This window comes from Tursiops truncatus, chromosome 16, assembly GCF_011762595.2.
Source record: "Tursiops truncatus isolate mTurTru1 chromosome 16, mTurTru1.mat.Y, whole genome shotgun sequence".
Taxonomy (NCBI): Eukaryota; Metazoa; Chordata; class Mammalia; order Artiodactyla; family Delphinidae; genus Tursiops; species Tursiops truncatus.
The window spans coordinates 65,088,834-65,107,274 of NC_047049.1; the positions used below are offsets into that span (position 1 = coordinate 65,088,834).

General features: G+C 37.4%; 1 protein-coding gene across 1 annotated transcript in view; it reads left to right on the forward strand.

Moving 5' to 3' along the window:
• The window catches only part of LOC101322709 (catenin alpha-3), a 489,966-nt gene that overhangs the window by 303,502 nt on the left and 168,023 nt on the right, over nt 1-18,441 (forward strand). The window contains exon 4 of the mRNA XM_033841933.2: nt 15,420-15,512. Coding sequence (XP_033697824.2) covers nt 15,420-15,512 — 93 coding nt within the window. The remainder of the gene's footprint in view (nt 1-15,419; nt 15,513-18,441) is intronic.

The window sequence follows — 18,441 nt, forward strand, 5'->3', positions numbered from 1 at the left end:
TCTCACTTTCATGCTAGCTCACCCTCAGTCTTCAACAATTGATAAAAATTACCATGTGTTTCCACCAGTTACGACTTCTGCAGCTTCTGCTTTAGGTAAGCTTTTCTTTCTTTTTTTTTTAATTTTTGAATTTAATTTATTTTTTTATACAGCAGGTTCTTATTAGTTATCCATTTTATACATATTAGTGTATATATGTCAATCCCAATCCCAAAGGTAAGCTTTTCTTAGTTGAGTTTCTCTTCATGTTATTTACCTTTCTCTCTAGATTGTGGAGTAGAAGTTTGTCCTGTGACCTCAGTTTTCTGATGAAGCTAAGAAGAGTCAGTCATTTTCAGTTTGTTCTGCTTTTTTCTTACAGTGAGGACAACTTCTAAGCTCTTCGCATGTCAGAGCTGAAACCAGAAGTCTCATGAGTTATTTTGTTGTTTAGATTTTTGTTTGCCTCTTTGGTTTTCATGTATAACATCATATTACTTGCAAATAGAGATTGTTTATTTCTAATCTTCCCAAACAATTATGATTTTTTTCTCAATGTTAAATAATAGAGACATTTGGCATTTCACTTTGTTTCTAACCTTAGTGGGAATACCTGTGGTGTTTTTAACTAGCATGCCGACTTTAGAGCTGAAATAGGTGTAGCATATTAAGGGAGTAGCAATAACTTTCTATTTTATTGAATGTTTTAATTAGGGAAAGATGGAATTTTGTCAAAGGCTTTTCAGTGTATCTGGAGGAATCTTCTTTTTTTTTACTTTTATATCTAGTAATATGGTGAATTATATTATTGGAATTCCTAATAGTGGAGCATTCTTGAATTTCTGGAGTATATCTCACTTTGCCATGTGATATTTTTTTATGTACTGTTATTTGTGAGTATGGAGTCATAATCTTCAAAATAACTTCCTAGTTCCTTTCACTAAAAGGGCTTAGAACAATGATGCCTTAGCTACAGTGAGCACACCTCTTTCTTGATTTTTAAATACCAGGAGTCATTTAGACGAATCAGAACTCCCTGGAGATGTGCCGTATGGAGCAGATGCTCTGACTGGAATAAAAATCGGGTTTAGGTTGTTGGCACAGAAGGAGAGAGAGTACCATATTTAAAATCAATTCACTGTCTCATTCATGGGCACTTGTTGCAACAAAAATATTAAAGTCGATAATGTTGTTTATGTGGTAAAAAAACTACAACATGTAATAGATTCTAATTTGTAATGAGATGAAAAATGACCATGAAAATCTTTTGTACCACAGTTTCACTGGTTGTCTTAGGGCAAATATTTCAGAGTTACTAAATCTCAACAATGTTTTTTTTCACATGATCACTCCAAGAGTGTTGATCTCTTCTGAAATACAAAGCGATGGCCATATTAAGCTAGTATATATAATGTAGTATATGTGTATGTGTATATATATGTGTATGGCATAAAAATTAAACTGAGGAAATACTGAGGAAGATGTGTAATCAAAGAACTTTGCAGGTTTTTCTAAGTAATAGAGAGCTGAAAGAAATAGGTCCCTCTATCTAGGTGCAACTGGCAGTGTTTTAAATTAGGTGTAGAGATTTATAAGCAACAGTATTTAGTGATTTTTAATTTCCACTGTTTAACTATGAATTGCCAAAATTAGGCCAAAGCCTAGTAAAGGCTTTGTTCAATTAAGAAACCTGACATAATTTTAACTGTTGACCTCTACTTCTTTTTTTTTAATTAATTAATTTATTTATTTTTGCTGTTTTGAGTCTTCGTTTCTGTGTGAGGGCTTTTTCTAGTTGTGGCAAGTGGGCGCCACTTTTCATCAAGGTGCGTGGGCCTCTCTTGTTACGGAGCACAGGCTCCAGACACGCAGGCTTAGTAGTTGTGGCTCACGGGCCTAGTTGCTCCGCGGCATGTGGGATCTTCCCAGACCAGGGCTCGAACCCGTGTCCCCTGCATTAGCAGGCAGGTTCTCAACCACTGGGCCACCAGGGGAGCCTCGACCTCTACTTCTTGAACTACTATGTTTTACTGATCCAAAGAAATAAATCAGGGGCCTCTGTGCTGGTGAAAGAGAGGGCTTTAGTGGGCAGGGTTTCTGGTTTCCTACCTTCAGTTGAATCATGTCGTCATATCATGTAAGTATGTGTGTTTGTGTGCATGTGCGTGTATATGATAGCTGAGATTTTATATGGAAAAATGTACTTTATAGAGAGAAGCACAAATGTATGAAAGCCACTGGCCTTTTCACCTGGGCTATTTTCATAGCTTCTGTTGTTTACTTCCATTTGCATTAGGTGACTAAAAGTAGTTTGCAATTCCTTCTATTCTGAACCACTTACATAATTTCGGGTCTCTGCTGCTTTCTTGTCCTCTCCTGGGCCTCTTATTTTTACCTTCAGTATACCTTTTGAAGAAATGAAGCATTCACTTTTTTTTTTTTTAATTATCTCAAGTTTTCTCTGTTTGAGCCCAACTTAGCTTCTTTGAGTTGGTTTTTCGGAGTGTTTTCAATTATCTAATAAACTGAGTGAAAGTAAAAGGTGATGCAACTTAATGATATTCACAGCTGTCATCTAATTGACATTTATAACATACTTTAATAATTTTTATATACTTATTTAGACTTTCAAGCCCTTTCAGATATAATGAATCCCATTTTATAGAAGAAAGGATTTAGACTCTAAAAGTTAAAAATAACATGATTGATATTATCTAGTGAGTAAGTGATTGAGCCAGGACCAGTCTTCTAACTCCTGGTCTAATATTCTTTATTTAGCATTTCAATACAATATTAATCAGACATAATAGCTAATATTTCTTGACATAAGTTAGAATGACATGATAGCTAATATTTATGTGAGTGCTTATTGTGTTCCTGGTACTAGATTGAATAATACATATTACTTTCTCATATATTTCTTATAACAGCCCTATAAGATAGGTACATCAAAATTGAAGGAGTTTGATATACTTCCCCCATACCCACAATTAACCTGTGGTGTATCAGGATTGGAATTTAATTTTTTTTTTTTCATTCCAACGTGCGTGGTCTTAATTTATCTCCTATACTGCATCTTAGGACAGAAAGAACAAAGAGAAAATTTTAGTGAGAAACTACTATGTTCCCTGAAGTGAGAAAGTGGCTTTATAAAACTACTTTCACATAAAAATGAAAAGACTGTCTTACATTATGTATACAGTTAAGTCTATATTTATCACCTGAGTTGCCCGTAATAACATCTTGATGAGGAGATAGTGAAATGTAGAACATGAAGAAGTCAGGGACAGCTATCTTTCTTTTATAGTACATAAGACCAATTACCAAATAACCTTCTAGGGTCACAGAATAAATAAATGTCATTTTCCAATTAGATGAGGAAACACTTTTGGTACAATATCAATTCTTTTTTGTCTGGCATTTTAATGAATACTTACTAAATGAAAATGTGAATGAATGAATGAGTGTAAAGCAAAAATGAGAAGCTAGTTTTTCTGACTTCTTGCCCCAAAATGCGGAACTTATTCCTTACTTAGTTTAAAATATAATACTGAAGTTGTTATTATTTTAATTATACCAAGATTCCAGAGCTGAGATCTTAAGTGAAAACTGTGTTTAGATGGTCTAATTCCTTAGTAGGATCAAAAGATGGTTAAACAACATGAGGGATTAAAAACTACCCTGTCCATAAGATCATGGAAAATCTTGAGGAGCACTGCATTATTCACTTTAGCTTGAAGCTAAAACAATTTGTAAATATTAGTGAGAGTGTAATAAGGAACAGCTCGTAGAGTCTAACAAAACAAGTCAAACAGGATGTTTTGCATGAATCAAAGTTTTTCATTGTGCAAATGAAGGTGTATGTTGATAGGAGAATGTGAATAATGTATTTCAATACTCATGAAATTTTCACTAAAACTCCATACACAGAACTTAGTTTCATAAAGGTGGTGACCTCACGATTTATGACAGTCCCATAACACCTAACTCGGCTGCACTTCATACAGTTATCTGTAAATATCTTGGGAATAGAATCTGTATCTATTTAATTTTTTTCTCTTTTCAAATTTTAAAAAAGAAATGTTTGATACTTTTAAATTAAAAAAAAGATAGTGTCACACGCACATGAAACACATGCACCCACACCCACACCCAGCCCCGACAGTCACTGAGTTTAATTAAATTAAGCCTAGCAAGTTCTCTTACATAGAACATGGCATACTTTTTCATCTTGCCACATTGATAACAGGGATCCTGTTCCAAAGCAGATTGTCTCTCTCATTGTAAAATGATTTTGAAAACGATTTCTCCTTTCCAGAGACTAAATATTATTTCTGGTTTCTGGATAGTAGATAAGATCTGCAGGGAAAAGGAGTTTTTAAGATAGAACAATATTAGAAAAAAATGATTGGCATATTAAATTACTTTGAATCGGTGAAAAGATAAGAATAAAAGGTGAGAGTTGAAAAGTAAGAAAAGATAGTTCAGCTGAAGAGTACTTAGGATTAATTTTCATCAGGCTGTAAAAAGAATTATTGACTTTATATATAGCATATGCTATCTTTAGTTTTATTTAGCATACAGCTTCAGTGTTTTATATAAATGACACTCTAATATTGTTCATCCAAAGACAGTCTGAGTAGGTTTTTGAAAACAATATTTTTATCTACACATGCACGACATGAGCCTTGTGACATCTAAGACTACTTCTGGATAAATCCAGAGGGAGACGCACATGAGTAGAGTAGATGAAATGCAGTAGATGACCCCTGTATTTATTGCAGTGAACATTTGTAATTGCTATTTTATTATTTTACTGTTATATTTTTAAATGAACTAAACATATAGTCACATTAATCATATACAAGAGCAAGTGCAGGTATGTAATTATCATTAATTCTGCACATTTAACTGGGAGTCTCATGATACTTTACTGAAATAGCATGGGCCAACTTCTGGTTAAACGTGGGAGGTTAGACTCTCCAGGGTGAAAGCATAGTGGTCTCTGGGTGGTCGGTATGAGTGGAACTATTTCCCAGACTGCAATAAAAGATGGGCAAGAGGGAGGCCTGACTCTCCAGGCTTTGCACCATGTATACACACACATGCCCACATACACATGCACACACACCTGCTTTACTGATTTATGCTTTAGTCAGAATCATTACATATTTTGCATTGCTGTGAATATTAGCATTCTCTAATTTCATTTAAGAAGGGATTTTAATACTACATTTTTTTGAAAACCATTGCCTTGAATGAAGTGAAAAAAGAGTTTAAAGCTTGGTTTGATATTTTATAAACACGTTAAGTGATAGAAAAATCACATTGCTGCTATAACATCTTACCATTCTTATCAGTGGTCTTTTCACATTGAGTCCATATATAAAAGCCTGCAGTTGGTATTATTTTACTAAAGCTGTGACTTTTTTATTTCTAAGCACCCCTAGTGATATGACCCATGGATAAGGTTTCTGTGAACTGAACATTTAATATTGATAACAAAAATTAACAATCTTTAATTAAATATGTGGGCCCTTACTACAAATTGAAGTCCATTTTATTAAATAGCGATAATGATTAAAACTGAATTTGCAGTATTACTCCTTTCATGTACTTATTCAACAGAAATTCACATTGCGTGGTCCCAGTTGTAATTATAGTCTTGGGCTAAGCAAACAATTGTTACTTTATGTAGTATATGTCTAGGTAGGCATTTGAATAAGTAGATGCAAATTCTGACAGCATTATTGATGTGTAACTGACATTTAATAAACTATGCATATTAAAGCATACGATTTGATATGTTTTATAGACATACGTATTTAACCCTGAAGCTATCACCACAATCAAGATAAGGAATATATACATCAAAACCTAAAACTTTCTCATGACACTTTGTAATCTAATCACTCCTTGCTGCAGACCCCAAATGGTCCCACAGACCAAACTGATTTGTTACTGTAGATTGATTTGCAATTTCTAGAATGCTGTCTAAATAGAATCATATGAATATACTCTTATTTGGCTTCCTTCATTCAGCATAATTATTTTGAGATCCAGCCAGGTTGTTATTTGTGTCAATAATCCATTCCCGGGCTTCCCTTGTGGCACAGTGGTTGAGAATCCGCCTGCTGATGCAGGGGACACGGGTTCGTGCCCCGGTCCGGGAGGATCCCACATGCCGCGGAGCGGCTGGGCCTGTGAGCCATGGCTGCTGAGCCTGCGCATCTGGAGCCTGTGCTCCTCAACAGGAGAGGCCACAACAGTGAGAGGCCCGCGTAACGAAAAAAAAAAAAATCCATTCCCTTTTTTAACTGAGTAATATTCTATTGAATATTACTATTGTAATGTTAGTAATATTCTATTGAATATCATACAGTTTATCATTCTCTGTTGATGAACATCTGGGTCATTCCTGCTACTTGGCTATTACAAAACAAGCTGCTATGAGTAGTTGTGTACAAGCGTTTTTGTGAATATATGTTTTTATTTCTCTTGGGTAAACACTTAGGAGTGGAGTGACCAGATTCTATGGTATGTATATGTTTAACATGTTAAGGAACACATGCAATTTTTAAATCTAATTTCCCCACTAGGTTTGCTTCTACGTCTTGTCCTAATTCCATAGATCAAGACAGACCTGTGTGGAAACAGCACAATGCATTGCCGTGAGCTAGTTTCATAGCCACTTACATCTGACTACATCTTCAACGATGATGTATTCACTTGCTTCTACAAATAGGCCTTTTAGTTTGGGGACTTAAAAATCCCTTTTAGAGAGAGCATAATTCTTCCTTAGGGGTTGTCCAAATACTTGTTTTGCTGCATTCTAGTGTTCTATTTCATATATAAGCTGCCAACTTAGGCGACTTTATTCTACTAGTGTAGGGAATTCTTATGTCCCATAAAGCAAACTTCAATCCAGTAACCCTGAATAATATGTACAAAAGTCTAACATAGATCTGAATTACTGTCTCATCGAGCAACATCTCCTCTGTAATGTGGAACTTCTTTCATAGTTTTCCGTTCTTTAGTTCAGTGTGAAATAGGGGTGTCAGGTGCGGACATCCTGCTTAGCCTTACATAATACCCGTGGCTGGAACACATCAGGCAGGTTTTTGCTTTATTACTGTGCCTGGGATTACTTTGCAAATCTAGATAGATGAATTTGGTTAGGACCGTTGATATTATGCCTGGCTGCCTAACAATTTCTGGAAGTAAAAGATTTCCTATAGGTTACAAAATATATATCCCTGCTGGGAAGTCACACCACAACTCTTCTTTCCCACAGAATCTTTATTACAGAATACTTTTATAAAACCAATTTCCAGGAAACTGAAAATGTGATCCATGAAAAAAGAAAGCAACTGCTTTCATGGATCCACAGAGCTAAGAAGGAGACCATGCAATATTGGGGAACAGCGTAAGGCCCTGATGAGGTATAGATCTCTGTATCTGCTATCAGTCTTCTTTAGTGTTTGCTCTGCTAATGAAGAGCTACACTGCAATTTCCTCTCCCCTCTTGAGAGCTTTTGTCTGTGTCCACACCAGCTTCAAATACAGTGCCACACTGATAGACCTATTGCAGAGTGACAAGGCCAGCTCTGCTCCTGTGCAGTGAGTTTTGCAATCTTGCTCTTTTTTTTATTGCTGACATGTCCTTGAAGTGGCATATTCAACCTTAAGCAGATTTTCTTGTAACATTCATTGCTTGTTTTTTTCCCCTGATGATAAACATAATAAATATATATTGTAAAAATATAGAAACAAATCAGTTATAAAGAAGAAAGCCACATAGAACACTGTAACACTCTCATATGTATATGCATTGTTTTATGGAATTAGAATATATGTACATATACATTGTTAAGAGTATTAAGAGTATTAAATGCTTTTTCTTTGCCCTTAGATATTCTCTGAAACTCGTTTTAACATCTGTAGAATAGTTTTTTGAAAAAAAATAATTTTTAAGTTAGATAACCTCTCTTCAGCTGTTTATTCTAAAGATAAGAACACACATTCACATAGAGTCTGTTTGGCATAGGGTTTGATGGAAAAGTTGAGCTTTTCCTTCGTCAAATACAGCAGAATGTGTTCTGATATTCATGGTAGCAGTGTGTACACCTAAGACTTAAAGATCGGGTTGCGTGATTAGTCATCTGCTGCCTCTGTTGCCACCAGCACCATTACCACCATCTCCACTACTACGCTTATTTTTATTATTGCTTCATTTCCAACAGCACATTCTCACCTATAGCACAATGACCGTAACTGTACTGCCGCAGTTCTCCATGGCATCATCAGTTACTGCCTGTGAAGAGCCTAACTTTGTCCTATGTAGTCCTGGACAAAGTATTAAAAGTTGTTTCTATGCTCCTGAGAGGTTAACAAACCAAAAGGGACTTGGGATCTAAAATTGTGTTTAGTATTTCCAAAGAAGGGTATACTGCTAATTCAGAATTTTCTTGAAAAAAAAAGTATCTTTCCCGATACAGTGTCACCAAACCTGCAATAGACTTATAGAGTGAACAGTAGAATTGAATGAGATTTTATAAATCATTTAGTTCAGTCCTTTCATTCACTTCTGAAGAAGGTGAGTTCTCAACTAGTTAAATACTTGTTTGAGGTCACAGCTACTGAAGGCAGCACTTGACCTAGAATCCAGATATGCAGTCTTTATGTTCTGTTGCATCAGAGTCCCTGCCTTGCTATAAGAACTTTGGCAAGTTACTTACCTTAGGTTTTCTGTTTATAATTTGGGCATAGGTTATAAATAGGATATAAACTCAGCTCTGTCCAAAACGCATTTAGTAGTTTTGCTGATTAGTATAGCCTAATTTACATGGAACTTTAAAAGAAAAGAGAAGAAAAAGAAATAACTCAGGAGCGTTTTTTTTTTTGGCAGATCCATTGGCAAGCTTTCGCTCATGCTATCATATTATGGGCCAAAACTGAATTGGTTTCAAGCTCTTATAACTTAAAGCCAGTGTGCCAGCCTGAGAAACAAGCAGGGTTTTTTTGAGTTGTCTTTTCAAAGACATTTTATGGTTCAAGATAGGTGGCAGTGAAGCGGCTAAAGAAAAATGCACAGGGTGTGATACAATTAATAAATGAAGTAGGAAAAAGGGTTAACTTCAGATGGGCTGACCAGGGAAGACTGGATAGGGTTGAGTATAGGCCATCTGAACTCGCATGGTAGAAAGGTCCAGCTCTGTGAAAGCTGCAGGATGAGCATGCCAGGCAGGAGAGCAGTAGATACTAGGAGCCAAAGATCTTGATGCGGAATGAACTGATGATTGGGGCATATTTGAGGAGCAGAAAAAGTCCACGTGTTATGGATCCATAGTGCTTGCCATGAGAAATAAAGTCTTTTGTCTCTGACAACTCTGGAAACTCCAACTGATTGTATAATTTAGTTTAATAGTCAAAATGGCTTCTGGCCACTTATTATCTGTCCAAGAATGTGATAAATTAACCCTCCAACTGACAAGCAATGGAAGGCATACTTAAAATGCAAAATGGCTGCATTTCAGGTGACAGGGAAAATCTGGGATTAACTATTGCCGCTACAGTCTTGCAACTCATATTGTTACAGGGACACTTAACTAAGCCCAAACCAATCAAAAAATTAAAATAAGTTCAATGTCAGGCCAATGGTTCTCATGAAGAACTACACATCAGAATCATTTGTACAACTTTATAAAAATATAGGTTACTGGGCCTCTCCCTCAAAGGCTGATTCCAGGGGTTTGTAGGTTTCAAAAGCCCATGTGTAACACACAACCAGTTGTATACTTTATTTTCTAGTAATATTTTGAAACGCTTGACAGTTAAATGTGATGGTTACATTTTTCTGAGATGTGACCCTTTAAATAATTTATAGGACTTGGAAACTAGAAAAACAGTGGCTCAGGAAAAGGATCAACAACCTTGTCAATAAATGCCAAGAACAGAATATTGATTTCTTGAAGAAAAAGAAAAGTGTGTGTGTGTGTGTGTGTGTGTGTGCGCGCGCGCGTGCATTCAACAAGGGGTGTTTTTTAGTTTTCTGTAATTTGAATTGTGCTATTGTTATATCTATTCCTTTTTTTTTATTAATGTATTTTAATTCTGGTCTCTCCTAACATTCCAAAATCAGCCTGTTATCACCTCAGCTAAGATAATCTCACTGAACATGTTACTGCAGCTTCCTGTTTCAGAATACTATCCCTAGCATAATTCCTTCTCTGTGTCAGACCACCACTGACATTGTTGTCGCAGTTATTTGATTGTAGTAAGCCATTGAGGGATCACCAGAGCAGTATGATTTATGATCAAATCATGTGTATGATTTAGAATTCAACCTTAATTCTGAGAAGAAAACGCCAAGCATGACTCCTGTTTCCTAGACTATCTTTTTTTTCCTTTTTCTTTCCTTCTTTATTTTTTTCTTCCTTCCTCCCTCCCTCTTTCTCTTTCTTTCCCTCTTTCTTTCTTTCCTTATTTTTGCTGTTTTGGTGACCACAAATTTATTTCCTTATATTTAAATATTAAACATTTATAAAGTCTTGTGCAAGTGAATTTTAAGGTATAATACTACTGCCTACCTGTCTCACTAAGGATGCTGAAAGAATTAATGAGGTAAGTCTGTAGGAAGCATTGAGCTCCTTTGTGTGGAGGGTGAGATTTAAAGGTGGAGGAAACTCAGGTAATTTCAAATCACTTTGGGTTGCCTTAGGAAGGCTTCACAATAAGCAAGAGTTAAAATAGGAATATACAGAATAGTTTTCCTGAATTCTGATAGGAGAAATAAATGAGTAATAACTGAGTTTAACTTCACTTTTTCCAGAAAAAAAATAGGATATCTTCCTATTGGTCTGGTTTAGCGACAGCTCAGCTTAGAGAAGGAAAGTTATTTCAGTCATCCCTGAGAATCTATGTTAGAGTATATCTCTGCTGGGACCAATTTAAGAGATAATCTTACTCTTATACATGATTAAAATTGGATCAAAAGAGATCTTTACTTGAAATTTAGAAGACAGCACTGTATGTGGAATTATTTTATACCCTGTTAGCACAATGACATTGTATACTAAAAATCAGGTGAACATAACTAGAGGCAGCTAGTAAGTATCGTGTTAATCCAGAGTAACGGATACGGAGTAAAATGGAGGCATCCAAATTGCCACAAAAGTTTTATCATACAAATCTAAAAGGTTGTGATGGGATGAGGGATAAGGTAGTGAGGGAAGAGGAGAACAAACACTATAGACAGAAAGAAGCAACTTCTGGGCTTCTCTGGTGGCGCAGTGGTTGAGAGTACGCCTGCCGATGCAGGGGACGTGGGTTCGCCCCGGTCCGGGAAGATCCCACATGCCGCGGAGCGGCTGGGCCCGTGGGCCATGGCCGCTGAGCCTGCGCGTCCGGAGCCTGTGCTCCGCAACAGGAGAGACCACAACAGTGAGAGGCCCACGTACCGCAAAAAAAAAAAGAAAAAAAAGAAACAACTTTTGTTGCACCCCAGCTGTTTCTGTGGACTAAGCTCTTAAATTAAAGCGTTCTCAGTACAATTGAGTCTCACAACAATCTTCACGGTTAATTATCATTATCCAAATTTGTTTCCTGAAGAAATCAAAGTTTAAAACGAGACACATATTGCCCAACGTTCTGTAATTGCTAACTGGAGGGGCAGAATTCAAATTCAGGTCTGTATTATTCAACAGTTTATGGTCTTTCTCCTATATAACACTGATCTAAGATAGTTGGTTTCCCCTCCCACGGGTTGAAAATTGATTAGAAACACACAAGTTACACACACACACACACACACACACACACACACACACACACACACACACACACACACACACACACACACACACACACACACACACACACACACACACCTTCCAGAAGTTTAACCTTCCAAAGTGACTAGATGAGTAAAAGCAAGCTGTTTCTAAGAGTGTAAATATGGGGCAGCCCATCCTCCCTCCTCCCTTTTTTAAATGTTTGCTCTTTCTGTTATGATTTGTCTTCAGCTTGAAGGTGTTAATGTACACCCCCAAAATGATTAGAGGACTCCTATTTCTTTCTTAGTTTCTACTTAAACTGTAACATTGTGTATTTAACTTTTTATTTTTACAATACCATCCAACTGCTTACCTTACAGAATGCAGAATGCTGCCAGCAAGTGTTTTGAACACTCCCCCACTGATTTTGTTCATGAAGAGAAGAGGTTAGTTGTGGTTTTGCAAGAAAACTATTAGTCCCCTGTTAAAGATAAGGAAAAGTACATAAGTACCTGGGCGTAAATGGTAGGCTTATCTCTTCCTGCCGTATCACCAACAAAAATGGTACTTGTGACTTCTGAGAGCAGCAGTTGCTCTTACTTTCCGTTAAGTCACTTTATTTTGGAATTGCACAGAATACTGGGATTGATGATGAAGTTATATGTCACCACGTGATAGAGTATAATCCAAGTAATAAACAACAGACATTTATAAGAAACAGATCACAGTAGGGGCACCAGACAGCCTTCAGCTGCAAAACAGCAGGACTCAAGAAAAGGAATTTGATCAGTTGAACTTATTCAGATGTTACAGGGGCTGGTAATGTATCAAGAGGGAAATTGTAAAGATGCTTTCTGAAGACTATTTGGGAAGAATACACAAAAATAGCTAATAACGAAATATGTGATTGTACAGAAATTCCCTCATGGCAAACTCATGCCATTAATACCTAAGAAGAGAGTAAATTGCCCGTAAATTGCCCTGTGATCATAGTCGCACATAGTTGCAGCAAAGGAGGACTGCATATAGAGATCAACATATAGATAACAACTACTCAGCACACTGGAGGCTTTGGTGGGAGGGTGGATATTAATATCCAATGAGAGTCAGTTGAAATCAATGCAAAGTGATGGGACCTGCTCAGTGCAAGTGTCAGAGAACAAAGAAATTGCTGGTTAAAGATCCATGAGCTGAGAAAGACTCTGAGACCATTAGTAGTTAGGAAATTGGTCATTTTGCCCCACAGTGTGAGCTAATCATTGCAAATCCCCACTTCTGGAGTGGCCCCAGGGAAGCAAAGCTCTTCACAGCCCTGAAAATAAACAAAGGGCCTGTGTGCAGAGCAAGGTTTAAGGGAAACCGGAGCTGTTCTGAGGAGGCAGGTCCTGCCCCTTTCCACCCTTTAACAGCCAGGTGTATATGCAAGACACCTTCCACTTCCACTTTTGGATATTTTTCACGAAACCTAAACGTTTGTCTTTTGGATTTCTCACCAGAGCTTTGTAACAAAGGAATCAGAGATTAAAATGGAGACTGTGTAAACTAAAATATTAAACAAATTCTCGTTAAGTACTTTATATTTGCAATAACGCCTTTACTTTGCAATACTGGTATTTGCAATAATGACTGATATGTTTAAATTATTGCCCCGGTGGGACCGAGGGATTGGAAACCTTGAGCAGAGAAAAACAACAAAAAGCAAATAAAGCAATTTAGTTTGAAATACGGAAGATGGAAGCACAGTAGAGGTTCAGTGAGGACAAATTGTTGTTGCTGTTGATATGTTTTGTTCATATCCAACTGTATTTTTGGCTGTCACTGTTAATTTTGCTTCATTCATTCAAAAGCATGTATGCATGAATACTAGGTTGTGGTGAGATGATAGTAATCAGAGCAGACCTAGTCCTTACCTCAAAGGACAGACAGTTCAACCCTCGGCTTACTAATTGAACAAACAATGCTTACAATAAAGTGTGATGAGCACTGTGATAGTGAAAGCAAAGGGCTTCAGGAAATGCTTGGTGGAGGAGCTCAAGCCAGTCTAGGGGATTCTTAATCAAGACACCTCCCTGAACAAGAGATGTTTAAGCTGACATTAAAAAAAAAAAGAAAAAAGAAATGAAAGTAGGTTAACTATTTAGCATAGACACTAAAGTTGATATTAACTTATTAAGTTCTAAGAAAATTTAATTTATCAATTTCTGGTGTTTTGATGTTGATGTGATATGGTTTTTTTTTGTTTGTTTTGTTTTGTTTTTGCGGTATGCGGGCCTCTTACTATTGTGGCCTCTCCCGTTGCGGAGCACAGGCTCCGGATGCGCAGGCTCAGTGGCCATGGCTCACGGGCATGTGGGATTTTCCCGAACCGGGGCATGAACCCGTGTCCCCTGCATCGGCAGGCGGACTCTCAACCACTGCGCCACCAGGGAAGCCCTGTCATATGGTTTTAATGAGAATTATTCCATTTATCACCTGTAAACGCCTTGGTTTGCGGTAAGCACATAGTGGTTAGCCAAATTGCTCCTCAGAGAAAAATGTCCTTCTGATCATTTTTGCTTTCCTTTTCTTTCAAAATTTGTTGGGATATAATTCATATACCATAAAATTCACCATTTTAAAGTACAAAAGTTAGTGGTTTTAATATATTCATGAGATCATGTGACCATAACCACTATCTAATTGCAGAACGTTGTTTTCATCCCAGAGAGAAACCACACACCCATTAGAGTCACTGCTCCCAACCCTCTCCTCCACTCCTTCCTTTAGAAACAGCGAATCAAACATCTGTCTCTATAAATTTGACTGTTCTAGAGTTTCCAATACATAGAATCATACAGTAATGTGCTATTTTGTGATTGACTTTCTTCACTTAGCATATTTTTAAGGTTTACCCATGTCGCAGCATGTATCAGTACTTACTCCTTTTTATGCCAAGTGATATTCCATTGTGTGGATTTACCACATTTTGTTTGCTCATTCATCACTAGATATGTTTTTTGGCTTTTATGATTGGTGCTACTATGAACACTCATTTACAAGTTTTTGTGTGGACATATGTTTTCATTTCTCTCGGGTATGTCATCGAATGGCTTGGGTCCTGCTGCTAGCCACTTAAACAGTGAATACTCAAGAGATAAAGAAAGGAAAGGTGGCTTTAATCAAAACGCTGGCAATCTGGGGAGATGGTGGATTCAACATCCTCCAGAAACCACCTCCGAAGATTCTACTCGGGCCTGAAAGCTTTTAAAGGGAAGAAAGGAAGTAATCTCAGTTTGTTCTTGAGATTACTGAAGGGGAAGCTAGGGAAGAGATTTGGTCATTTGTTAAATTACTTATTCTTCATTTCTACTTCTTTGATCTATGGAAAGATCAGACAAGTTAGGCAACGTTTCGTGTGATTAAAAGATTTGAAAGGTGTGCTTGAGCCAGAGATGAGTAGAGCATGGAGGTGCCTGGTTTAAAAGTTAGTTACAATATAGCTTTGCTAAAGCGACAGTGAAAGGGGCTTCCTACTGAGGGCAGTTTCCTACGAAGAGCTGCTTACATACGTACCTAGGAGTGGAGTTGCTGGGTCATATTGATAACTCTGTGCTTCCTTTTTGATGTGCTGCCAGCCTGGTTACCATTTTGCATTTCCACCAGCAGTGTTTTGCTTTCTTTTTATAGACTCCAGAGGAACTAGAGGATGTTTCTGACCTGGAAGAAGATCACGAGGTCCGCAGTCACACCAGTGTTCAGACTGAAGGGAAAACTGACCGGGTGAGTCCCCGCCCTGCGGGGAGAGCCGTGTGCCATGCCCTCTCCTTGTCAATCCAGGCAGCCTCTCACAGTAGGGATCCCTGGATTTGGGGCTGGTCTCGTAAAGCACAGGGAGAAGATCCTTAGAATGCAGGAGCACCGTCATGACGGGAATGATTTCCTCTACCTTGAGAGCTCACAGTGAGGCCATTTCTGGTTAGGTAGTGAATCACTCCGTGCTACTTTTGGTCTTTATAGCAGTCATGGGAATATCAAAGTGAAATTTGTACCTGTTTGTTTAGAGTAGAAAAGAGAAACCACAAAGTTGTAAATATACTTGGAAATTCTAGGGGAGAAAAATCAACTTCTGAGGCAATATTCCTCTACTTTTCTTCCTTTCTACAATGCTTTCTTCTGCCCCATCAACACACACACACACACACACACATATACACACACACACACCAATGATGTTCATCAATTTTTGAATTACTCTGAGATGTTCTATTTCACTTTATTTACACCCAATGCTTGGGAGTTTGTGAAAGTTTGATTTCCTAGCTACTGATAGCTTGCAACTGGAGAACAGACTATAGGACTTGAGTCTGAAAGCCAGGTAGTATAGCATAGCGGCTAAGACTGCCTGGGAATACATCTAAATCAGCCACTTCCTTGCTGGGTTACTGGGAACTCACTTAGCCTTTCTCTACCTCTGTTCTCTGATTTGTAAAGTAAGTATACTAATGGTATTCTCTATATGAGGATTACTGTGGGAATCAACTAAATTAATGAATAGAGCACTTAACACAGTGACTAGCTCTTAGTAACTTCTCAATAATGATTATTGAGAACGAACTAAGTAGTGATAGTATTATTATCAACATCGTCATTATTATTATTTAATTAGTTTAATTCAGTGTCATAGAATTTGGAAATGTATGAAACAGATAAATTTAAGACAGTCCTGTGTTTTCAAATATTCAAATTCCCTAGAACAGGTATATGTCAGTCACAATACCTGTGTTTTATTAGAAATGTTGGTTATCTTGAGTTTTTATTTCTTGCTGATTATTTGATCTATAAGTCCTGTAGTAGCCAGGGGACACACAGCACCTGGAGTTAGTTTCCTTCAAATCTGGTAGGCATTCTCGGTAGGAGATAAAATCTTACAAATGGCCATGGAATTGGAAATGAATTTTGGCAATGGTAAACTTTGCTTACGCTTTCAGCGAAGTGAACGATTGATGCACTTGGGCCACTGGAGGTGGAGCGTGTGTGTCAGGGCGCACAAAGTAACTGATCGGAGGGAATTTTCTTAAAATAAAGGCACCTTTTAGGATGCTAGGATTAATATAAACATGCCCTAGTTCTCATTCTGCCTTATCACGTGTAGACAATGAAACCTGGGTTAAGAACCTTAAAATTTAGAAAGTTCAAATTCCTTTATCTGAAAAATGAGAATAATACTACACCTTCTCACAGCATCGTTCGTAACTCCAAAGAAGGCAGTGCATACGAGACTGTTTCATAAACTTCATATGCTGAGAGGAGAAGGTTCTTCTTCTTATTATTATTTATATGTTTGTTCTGGGAAAAACAGCAGCTAAATGACCACTTGCCCATGGTGGTTATAAAGCTGATGACCTCCACGGTTCCAGATCTTAAGACCCTTTCATAGAAGCCACTGCTTCTAACCTTGTGGCAATCACCCTGAAAGTGCTCTGAATCCTGGCTTTGTGTTCCATTGTGCAGTTTCCTGATAATCCAGTTCATTTGTAATGCTTGTGGGCTATACCCTTACCACTATCTAGTAAAAGAGATCCGTCACCATCAAATCTACTGGAAGCAACATTATATTCAACACAGCCACTCTCTGCTTTTGTAAATCTCCCCTATACATTCCAAATAGCTTGGATTTTATTCACTTCCTGCCTTGAGGCTTTCCTGTAATTGCTGTGTGGAATCCCTCAGGAAGCAAATCAGATAGTCTAATACATACACAACCTTATGTGAGGCACTAACACCTCCCAGAACAACTCTTAACCAATACTCTTCCATTCCTTGGATGAACTATATAGAACTGCATTTTCTGCAGGTCCCCAAAAGTTCCCCAAGGGATCAAGCCAATTCCAACAGCAGTGACCAGCTTGATAACGTATCTTTGGATTGGCTCTCCTTTCTTTCCTGATTCATTCTTAGGCTCTTAGCTCTGTTCCTTAAATCTATTCCCCCAGATACTTTCCATTCTTAGTCTCTGCTTTTGGGGTAAAATGAGAAAAGGTAGTCACATCGCATGTGCTGTTTATTTAATTATCGTGTTAATTATGCTATACTGCTATTATTATCCCAGTTTTACTAATAAGATCACTGAGGCCCCGATTTATATAACTTGTCTAATAAGTGGATTATGTTTCCACACTAAGAACTTGAGTGATTACCCCATGTCAGTTTACTTAGGACATAGAGTTAGCAGAATGAATCCTTTACTAAAAAGTAGACAGAGAACCCCACCACAACAAACCTGATAGATCATCGGTGGAATGAAAGAGAACAGAATAAAGGATACTCCAGCAATCTGAAAGAAAGGAAGAGTACAAATTTTTAAAAATTTAAAGAATAATTATTGTACGGTATGGATAACTTAACTCCACTAACACCCTCTTATTGAATATCTATCTTGTGAGTTTATCACAACAGATTCTGCTGTCATACCTGAAGTTTATATGACTAGCTAAGGAGGATAGCTCAAATCTGTCCTCTACCTAAATCACCAGACCAGAACTAAGATCATGTTTAGATAGGTTTTATGTTCTCTCCCAGGCATCTTATATCCCTAATATTCCCATATTTCTTATAATTGCATCCCTGTACTTAGAGTATATTCATATGTTCAGTCTTTTTTATTTTATTTTATTTTTTATAAATTTATTTATTTTTGGTTGCATTCGGT